Source organism: Papaver somniferum, chromosome 9, assembly GCF_003573695.1.
Source record: "Papaver somniferum cultivar HN1 chromosome 9, ASM357369v1, whole genome shotgun sequence".
NCBI lineage: Eukaryota > Viridiplantae > Streptophyta > Magnoliopsida > Ranunculales > Papaveraceae > Papaver > Papaver somniferum.
In genome coordinates, this window is record NC_039366.1 from 10,094,161 (window position 1) to 10,104,925 (window position 10,765).

The following is a 10,765-nucleotide window of genomic DNA, read 5'->3' on the forward strand; positions in this document are numbered from 1 at the left end:
GATGATAATGGTGATCGGAAAAAAAAATGAAATGATATGATATTCGTTTGACTATATTTTCATTGGTCAACTAATCTCAATCGTTTATTTATAAATCTTGGTGACCAGATCTAACGGTTGAACTCCACGGACATCAAAAATTATATTTGAAAGAAGTAGATAAGATTCTTGTTTTGAACCAGACACAACATGTTGATTTATGAACCACTGAGAAGCCCAGTATCACCTACTTTTGTGTTCGGAAAGAGCTCGAAAGGCCCGCGAATTCGACCCTTGCCCCCTACACAAATATAGGGGGATTGAATCAGAAAAGAAAAACAAAATATATTGAATAACTTTGCCCACCAGTTCTGTTCTTTTGATTGGCTGTACTCCCCCTTTGCTTACTATTCTTCGTATCATTGAAACCCAAGCTAACCCGGTAGGTTCTACCTCAATTGAACAACTTTTTGGTGAGCCCATGCAACAAATGACCACACCCCTGGAGGAGGTTCACTCTGACCTGTTCTGACTCGATTCAACTGAGAATTATCGATCGAAAGAAAGAGAGACCACTGAAAAACTTCAAGCTAGTATTCGGCTCAGCAAGATATCATCCAAAACGACGTTCAGTCAGCTGATTAGGTGGATCATGGCAAGACAGCAGTCTCTGCCTTATTGAACGAAAACAAACTGACCCGACAAGATTCTACTTGACAGATCATAAGGGGGCCTTTACACCTTGTTTTTAGGTTTTCAATCTCTGCTTTTGAAGGTGGATCATCCTCCCCGCTTCACAAGTTAATAAAAAGAACGCTTATTAGAACCAAAAAAATCAGCTAGGAAATTGTTAAGAAGTGTCTTTTTTTCTAGAATGAAATTTTTGATGATACTTATAGTGACGTAATACTAATGAAAAACAAGACCATCATATCAAACATATATAGATCAAGGACTAAAGAGCAAGAAAATGAATAGTGTACCTGGTTACATATACCACAAAATCAGGTTCACCGGGGGAAGACTTCTTGAATTTGTTGTTAGGCAAATACACATCAAAAGTTGGTTTCTCTTCATTGTTAATATGCATATCTCTGAGACAGTCAGTGATTGAGAACTCCTCTTCCAATCCCGATATTGACACTCCATTACTGTCTTTCGAGGCCCCAACACCGCTAGGAGTAGAACCATGCTGCTTGTCCTTCTTCATGGTCCACTGAACACCATGACGCCCAACAATATATCCAAGTGATTTTAAGTGCACATAAGCTTTAAACGAAACCCAACTACACCCGCTCTTTTGTTCTGTAAGCATAGCATACATATCTCCTAAAGAAAGAAGCGAATCATCACTGTTAACAAGAACTAATGCTCCTAGTTCAGCCATGAACCTAAGAGAAGATACAGACAGAGTATTAGTTTCGATGTTAGAATTTGACTAATTTGGGTTTGAGTCAAGATGTCAATCCATCTATAACTAAACAAAAGCAGAAAATTCCAATCCAATCTTCTGAAGAAAAAATAGTATAGCTAATATGATGTTTTATATCATTCATGAACAAGTTTATGCAAGGAAAGCGGAAAGGGACGACAAACAAACAAGTTGAGGTAATACTATGTATCACGTCTTAAAGACTAGTTGATTACATATGTAGAGCAGCGAAAGGAAAAAAAAAAACTGTGATTCAAAGACGTGGTTAAGATTTCATGAGCCAATAAGAAGATGGCCAAAAGTCTGATTTCAGGTATGAATACACTCCATACAACATAGATCATCCTAAAGTAATCCACCACAAATTAAAACTTCTGGATCAAGACTTACCAATCTGTTGGTTGCTTAAAAAAAGCTAGGCACTGTCTGATTTTGATGGTGTTACCATTTAAAATGATGAAATTTTTCAGTAAGGATGATCCATATGGAGAACAGTTCATCCTCGCCCAAAATCGACTTTCAAACCTTGCATAATCCTTCTGTGGCCACAGTCACAAAAGTTCTGGTAAGCTTGGTTGACGAACACCAACCTGACCAACATCATATTCAAGTGATTATAACACCTTACTCTCAGTATTCACCCAGATTTTGAGGGAACGAAAAATCAGGAAGCTCATTCATCTCTCAAACCACTTACAAAACACACGAATGGAATTGCCATTTCGATGTAAGCATTTCCATTCCCACCAACCAAACACACTTTTAAGTATGTTTGGTTGAGGGAATGGGCTAGCATTGCGCAGAATGTGGTTCCACGTCTATGTTTAATACTCGTGTTTGGAGGAAGAATTGCTTTCCATGACGTTTTAGGTTCTCCTAAATGGGGGTATACTAAACCCACGAGATAGGAAGGATGATGTGATTTTCAGTGAGAATCATCCATATGACAAACAGGTCACTGTAGATCGACATTCAAAACCTTGGTTGCCAGTCATATACAAGGAAATAATCCAATGATCACCAAGACAGCAACAATAAGCAAGTGATTTCACTAGCACACATACACACTTAACCTACGTGTAGATGATAAAGGGGATGACTTCATGATATGATAATTCTCCTCATCGCATACATTATAACTCACAAAAGAAAAACTCCATGACTTGAATCAAAAGCCAGGGGATCATAAAGTTCACCGTAGATATGCTATCTACATGTGATGATTTAAAGTCTTAAAAGGAGTTGATTTCTGGAGAGGCAAATTTACATGGGAAAGAGAACATTCGCCGAATTAGCAATAAGAGTTTAAAAACACACTATGAATGGCCAATAGTAGACAAAGATCTTACTAAACAAAAATTTCACTTACAGACAAGGTTGTAGATACCCAGGCGTTTATCTATACATACTGTTGATATGTTCAATCATTGATTATTCCTACCATAGTTGCTAACAATATCGACTTTACTCCCAGCATTGTCGACAAACCCACCTTCCTCCATGGGATCAGGAGTACCCCAATTTAGTGAAACCTAAGGGAAATAAACTCTCAATCCAATTACCAAACACAGGAATGGGATGACATTCCAGAAAAGCAAATTCATTCCCTCCAACCAAACAAACTCTTAAACCACGTTTGGTTGGCAGGAATGGAATCACATTCCCTGGAATGCTATACCACTCAACCACATCTGGTTTGCAAGATTAGGAGAGACACCGTTTCCCTCGACTCTTTAGGATCCCCCAAAAAGAGTGAATACCTAACCCAGATATTAGCAGGTTTACTAGTGAAATAGTTCATACAACAGCAAAATCAAATTCGCATTCTATCCTAGCCAACCAAACATGCATTAACAGGAAAAAATGATGTCCACATTTAGCAAAACATCAATTTGATTTTCTACTTATAATTCTACACTTCATCGGATTATCCACAAATACAACTTCTACTTACTTATAGAAAGGTCCCAAAATTGCTTATAATTACTTATAATTCTCCTCATTGCATACATCATCCTCAGCATATTTTATAATTCTTCTACTTATAATTACTTATAATTCTCCTCATAGCATACATCATGCTATCTACATGTGATGGTTTAAGGCCTTAAAATGAGTTGATTTCTTGAGAAAGAAATTTACATGGTGAACAGATCATTGATTTATCCTACCCTGATTATTAACAATATCGACTTTACTCCGAGCAATGTCAACAAACCCACCTTCCTCCACGAGATTAGGAGTATCCCAATTTGGTGAAACCTAAATCAGGGAACTACGTTTCAATATCCAATACCAAACACAGGAATGCGATAACATTCCAGGAAAGTGATTTAATACCCTCGAACCAAACAAACTCTTGGACCACGCTTGGTTCACAGGTATGGAATTCCAGTCCCACATTTGGTAGTTAAGGAAAGACATTGTTTCCCATGACTTTTTAGGTTCCCCCTAAAATGAGGGAATACTAAACCCACAAGACAGGCAGGTTTATGATTCTCATTCTAATGAAATTGTTCATAGAACATGAAAATCACATTCGCATACTATCCTAGCCAACCAAACACACTATAAAAGGAAAAACAGTGTCCACATTTAGCAAAACATGTTGAAATCGGTTTGATCTTCTGCTTATAATTCTACAGCTCATTGCAATTATCCTCAAATACAACTTCTAATTATTTTTAATCTAAAGTATGTATCATGTCTTCCACGACTAGTTGATTACATATATGTAAAGAATGGAAAGAAAAGGAAAAACCTGTGTTTCAAAGAAATGGTCAAGATTTCAATAGCCAATAAGAAGATAGGCAAAGCTCTGATTTTGGGTAAGATTCACTCCATATAACATGGATCATCCTCAAGTAAAACCACCACAAATTAAGACTTCCAGACCAAGGCTTACCAACCTGTTGGTTGCTTCAAAAATGCTAGGTAACTGTCTGATCTGATTTTGATGGTGTTGCCATTGAGAATGATACAAATTTCAGTAAGGAAGATCTGAATGGAGAACAGTTCATCGCCCAAAATCGACTTTCAAACCTTACATAATCCTCCTGTGGCAACAGTCACAAAAGTTCTGGTTGTTGGCAATGAGTTTGGAGTTCAAATGGGTTTCGAGATATTTGAAATTGGTTCATGGCACTCAAATGAAGTTTGAGCTTAATAAAGTTTTGTTTCCTTCAAACTTCATTCGAGTGTCCGTGAGCCAATTTCAAATATTTCGAAACCCATTTAGCACTTAAACTCCATACTCATTTCCAACAAAGTGGTATCACAGTGTTGTCCAATCTATATGGGCATGAAGGTCCGTTCGCGAGAAACGAAATCGATGAAAATAAGATGAGCAAGAAATTAATAAGAGAAGAGTTTACAGAGAATACTCTTGCTTAACCTACTACTTTACTAGGAGCTCTATGCTCGGATACCTCCGAAGTATCATCAAATATTTAAATTTTAACATGTGTAAGCAGGGACTAATTTCCTATGAACACCATGTCAACCAGCATCGTATTCAAGTGATTATAACGCTTTACTCTCAGTACTATGATGACTACTATCCCTCATTTTGAGGAACCTAAAATCCAAAGTTCATTCCTCTCTGAAACCACTTCCAAGACATATTAATGGAATCTTTATTCCCAGGTAAGCATTTCCATGCCCGCCAAACAAACACACTTTAAGTATGTTTGGTTGGGGGAATGAGATAGCATTCCGTGGAACGTGGTTCCATCTCTATGTTTAATACTCATGTTTAGAGAAAGAATTATTTTCCCCGACGTTTTAGGTTCTCCTAAATGAGGGTATACTAAACCCACAAGATAGGAAGGATGACGTTATTTCAGTGAGAATCTTCCATATCACGAACAGGTCACTGTAAATTGACATTCAAAACCTTGGTTGCCAGTCATATACAAGGAATAATCTAATGATCACCGAGACAGCAACAATATCACAATGAATTCACAAGCATGCATACACACTTAACCTACATATAGATGATAATGGGGATGGCTTTGGCGTATGATAATTCCCCTCATCGCATACATCATCCTCGCCTACTTTATAACTCACGGAACCATCACTCCATGACTTGAATCAAAAGCCAGGTGAACAGATCATTGATTTTTCTTACAATAATTGCTAACAGTATCGACTTTACCCCCAGCAATTTCAACAAACCCACCTTCGTCCATGGGATAAGGAGTATCCTAAATTTAGTGAAACCCAAATCACCGAAATACATTTCAATATCCAATCACCAAACACAGGAATGGGATGACATTCCAGGAAAGTGATTTCATACCCTCGAACCAAACAAACTCTTAGACCACGTTTGGCTCACAGGTATGGAATCATATTCCCTGGAACGCTATTCCATAGTCACATTTGGTTAGCAAGTTTAGGAGAGACATTGTTTCCCTCGACTATTTAGGTTCCCCTAATAAGAGGGAATACTAAACCCAGAAGATAAGCAGGTTTATGATTCTCATCCTATGAAATAGTTGATACAACAGGAAAATCACATTCCGGTTCTATCCTAGCCAACCAAACACCGAAAATGATAGATTGACCGACACAAAAACCCGAGGCTAATCCCGCAAGACACATGTGAGGGGGACCCACCTTTACCTTTTTCTAATCCAAATGTTGAGAGCCGTTTTTGATCCATCCGATCCCCTATCGGGATGAAACGCGGGATAAAAACGCGGTGGGTGTAGCATCTCTCACCAAACACCAATCTAACAGGAAAAATGGTGTCCACATTTAGCAAAAACATGTTGAATCGATTTGATCTTATAATTCAGCCAAATACAACTTCTTATAATTCTACACCTCGTCGCATTATCCACAAATACAACTTCTAATTACTTTTATAATAACATGCCAAGATGCAAACAACAATTCAGCCACATTAATCTAAACTAATCATCTCAATGAAAACATACCAATTCACAAACAAAAAACATTATAAGATGCACTTACAGGGTCTCCTCAATCCATAAATAAGTGTTACTGTTTCGAATTATTCCTGTTGTAGCCCAACATCTACCTTTCTTCTCTAACACCTCCGCCATTTTCATATCCAAATCCCAGCGAGCCTTCGATTTAACTTTCCTAAAGAAATTAAGAATTAAAACAAACCAATGACCAGGGAATGTAAGCAATTTCAAGATTTTCAAAAATTGAATCTTAATAAAAATTTCATACCTAATCTGAAATTTAGGTATGGAACCAGACATAGAAAGAAGTTCATCTTCATCACTGTCTTGTAAATCAACCTCTAAATCTTGTGTTCCGTCAGAAGACGCTTCCCAATCTTTAACCTCCATCAATGATGCACTTTGATTTACAGTTTGTATGATTTGCAGAAACTCACGATTCCTGTCCCTGATAATACGAGTAGCTCAAGAAAATCCTTAAATCTTCAAATTTCTAATTAGACAGACCATGGAAAGAAAATTAAAAATACCAGAACTGCTGTTAGAGATTTGGAGTGAAGAGGGAGCGGGAATTTGGAGGTGAAAACTGAAAATTTTGATCTGATGTGATGTCGCTCTAGGGTTTTAACTCTCAAAATGAACTCTCTAGCATCTACCAGCTGTTTCTTACACTTGTTGGGTTTAAGATGTAAGCCAAGGCCCAAAAAAACGGAGTTAGTGGGTTAAAAGCCCAACACCACCCCAAAAAAAGAACGATTTTTTGGGCACTAGCCCATTTCGGTGGGGGACTACTTTGTGATTCAGTTGTCCTCCCTAAATTTAAGGTGTGTCCAAAATGATTGGTGAAGACTAATCTACCCTTATCTTAATTAAGGTTCCTAATAACCCACTAATCTTCTCGTAATCTAACCCACTAGTCTAATCCACTAATAAAACCTAAACAACTGATTTCTTTAATCAGTTTCAAAAGAAGAAACTGTTTTCTTCTTCATCTTCTTCTTCTTCTCCTCTATTCCTTTTCTTCGTGAACATCGACATTAATCGTCGATTCGAAAAAATTCACCATCGATTAATCCATCCTTATAAGCAATGCGTACCAAGCACACATCCAGACTTTCAGGATTGAGTCCGGGACTCCCCCATATAGTGAATCTCCCCAAAGAATTTCTAAAATTTAAAGAACTTGAAGAACCATTTAGAGGCAAAATCAATGATCCAACCGCAACAAAGAAGTCCGATTCAAATGAAATGCAAATCCGCGGGTAATTTCTTTCATGCCCATTCCTTTTAATTTGTTTTTGTTCGAAGAAATCATCAAAACCCACTGAAAATGGTTTTCGGCTAGGAGATTTTTGAAAACCCTAGTTTTTGGATAACTGAACTGCCTATTTAAAGAACACTTCGGCAATGTCGCAAACTATAATAATTTTTTGGTAACCGAACTGTTGAGTTCGGTAAGCGGACAAGAATAATCTGCGTAACCGAACTCTTTCTATGGATTTGAAAATTGGAGTTCGGTTGAATCGATATTTTGATATAGATAACCGAATTTTGTTATTATACAGTTCGTTACCTCGCAGTTTCTATGGGAAACCGAACTTTAGTCTGTCAACCCCTAACATGTAGTTCGGTTACTTACATACTTTCACCAGGTTACCGATCGACTAGTTCGGTTTTTTCAACACTTACATACTAGATAACCGAACTTTTTACTGGTGACATTTTATGTATGATGTAACCCCATTTTTAATTTTTATATGATAACAAAATATTTTGTTTATCTAATAATGTAGTTTTCGTTCATTAGGAAAAAAGGAAAAAGATCTAATCTAAATTTAGATGAAGATTTGAGAACCCCCACCCGTCGGGGATAATACATTTGGATTTCCGAAACCGTGGTGCTAAAAATGCTAAACATGGAGGTGATGGAGGGGGGTCTTTAAAAGAAGTGAACTAAGAGAATGTTCGTAACGTAATCCAAGGTGACAATCAAGAGGTGATGGAAAATATAGAAAAAAATGATGATGATGAAGAGGAAGGATATCAAGACCAAGGAAATGAAGTTGTGGAGGAAGAAGACCAAGGACAAGGTTTATAAGGACAAGGATAAGAACAAGGAGAGGGCAAAGATGGGGAAGTACAATAGGAAGAGGAGTATGAGGAAGAACAGGAGGATGGAGAATAGGATGAAGAGGGAGAAGAGGATGAAGAGGAGGAAGTGGGTGAAGAGAAAGCAATTGTTCCTGTCAAAGAGAAAGTGAAGCCGAAGCCGCCTAGTGCTAGATACTCGCACATTCCACATCATGACTTGTGTTTGTCACTAGTGAGCCCAACTTATGGTACTCCAGTCGATGGAGGGAAAACTTTGTTTGGCTACACACATTCATGGGATGCGAAGATCTATGGGACAAAGGTATTCTCAACTAACAAAACTATTTATTGTTTTTGGACATGTTTCATTAAGTATTAATAGTTTTATGTTCTTTTCGTATGATCATAATGATGCAATTCGTCTTATTCATCGTCAAAAGGAGGTCGCTTGGGATCTGTCCAAGGAGTGTCCCGAGTTTCTGGCCAAGGTTAAAGAATGTGTGTTGTGGAGAGCTATTGAGTTCCGACATGTGAATTTTCATACTGTTGACATATCCGCATATTTCGAGAGACATTATCCCGAGACATATATAATGCATCTTCCATTTGGCGAGATGGGAGTTACTCTCGATGATTGCAATAACATCACCGTCCTACCTGTGGAAGGTAAATGTCTTAGAAAAGGTTTCGACCCATCGATGCGTTATGAAGCTCTTGAAGCGTTGTCTCTAAAATGTCTAGGATGGAGTGAAAAACGGTCCCAGTGTGAGTTTAGACGTGCTGTGAAGTCTCCTGAACATGGCGATGAATATAATCCCAAAGAAGCAAATGGATCCTTAAAGAAGAAGGTCAAGAAATTTAAATTGGTAAAGTTGAAGAAAGCATTTGAAGGGACAGCTCAGAAAGTGAAGAAGAGAAAGCTGGTGATGGATGAGGATACCCTTAGGCATCATGTCACCGTTTTTGGGTTATATCATCTAGGAACCGTGATTTTCCCCGACATTTCTAGAAACAAAGTGAATGCACATTATTTGCAGCTTTTGGAGAATCTCGATGAGATGAACAACTATTCTTGGGCCACCGGTGTGCTTGTGTTTGTTTTAGAGCAGATGAACAAAGGGTCGAGTATTAAGACAACTCAAATCGGAGGTTACTTAACTCTTGTTCAGGTGACCTTCTACATTGTTAATCATCGAATTATTCGCTGAAATTTTCATATCATATATGTTGGTTTAATTATTATTTTTTTCGCATAGGTTTGGATCTACGACCACTTCCCTAGATTGGGATTGGCTCGGGAAAATCCAAATTATCCCTATAACGAACCTACAGCTGAAAATCAGTGTTTTTGGACGCACAAAAGAAGTCTAAAGAAGAGCAGTTGGCTTCGTTGGGGAGAAATTGGATGATCTAACGGTGAAGGATGTGGTATTTCACCCATACGGCGTACTATATAATGTTGAAGTAGATGAAGCTGATTTGAATGGTTACTCTTCCGTCGCGGCTTACTATGGACCAATTTGGGATCCTAAGGGCTATGCAATATATAATCCAAAGAGAATACTAAGACAACTTTCTTGTGTCCAAATGGATCCCGACGTGGAACATGAAAATTTCACTTTGTTGGTTGAAGGAACAAAGAACACCGAGAATTACTTTGATGGGAAACATCAACCAACTCCTACGGTAAGTCATTGGAATAATCCAAACCCGTTAAACTTACCTCAAGGTGATTTAGTACCTTGTGGTGCCGATGTAAATGCAGCTGATGAAGATTATATGGAGTTTTATTAAGAAATTAGTCATCCTATTGTGATAAATAGACAACAACAAGCTATTTCTGATAAGTTGAAGGAGAAGGAGGCTAAGAAATCTAAAAAGAAGATGTCAATTTGTGGAGACGAAGCTATTAAGTTATGGGATAATGTGGTAAGTACATGTCTTCTCATTATATTTAAAGTTGTTATAAAGTGTTGAAAAAATATTTAATTGTGGTTATATTTTGGAAATAGGTGAAGAAGGGTACCCAATTGTTGAAGAAATGGATGACTATAATCCGTAGTGGAGAGTCGATGTCGCCAATGGAAAAAACCCAGTACCACAGCCAGTGGGAGCAGCTTATATCTCAAAGAATGGTGGATGAAATTCGTAGGAAGCAAATGAAGAGATGTCTAAAACAAGGAGAAGGTTCAAGTCGCGACGTTGCCGTGGTGGAAGAAACCGTTGGAGGAGATGAAACCACTACTGATGAGGAAGTTCCACCTAAGAAAAATAATCGTGGTCAAAAAGGAAATAAACCGGTTCGTCGTAGTGGTCCTTA

General features: G+C 37.9%; 1 protein-coding gene across 4 annotated transcripts; it reads right to left on the reverse strand.

The window, feature by feature from the left end:
- Nucleotides 1-27: 27 nt before the first annotated feature.
- On the reverse strand, nucleotides 28-6,954 carry LOC113310113. Of its 4 annotated transcripts, none has more exons than XM_026558686.1 (4): nucleotides 6,623-6,954; nucleotides 6,398-6,524; nucleotides 963-1,370; nucleotides 28-771 (listed from the first exon to the last, which is right to left on the reverse strand). In XM_026558686.1, the coding sequence occupies exons 1-4, from the start codon at nucleotides 6,672-6,674 to the stop codon at nucleotides 630-632; spliced, it is 729 nt and encodes a 242-aa protein (XP_026414471.1). In that variant the 5' UTR covers nucleotides 6,675-6,954; the 3' UTR covers nucleotides 28-629. The 4 variants fall into 4 exon arrangements, with proteins under 4 accessions (XP_026414471.1, XP_026414470.1, XP_026414472.1 ...); XM_026558685.1 differs by having other exon boundaries at nucleotides 6,398-6,529; XM_026558687.1 differs by lacking the exon at nucleotides 6,623-6,954 and adding an exon at nucleotides 1,802-1,950 and having other exon boundaries at nucleotides 6,398-6,515.
- Between the last annotated feature and the right edge of the window lie 3,811 nt (nucleotides 6,955-10,765).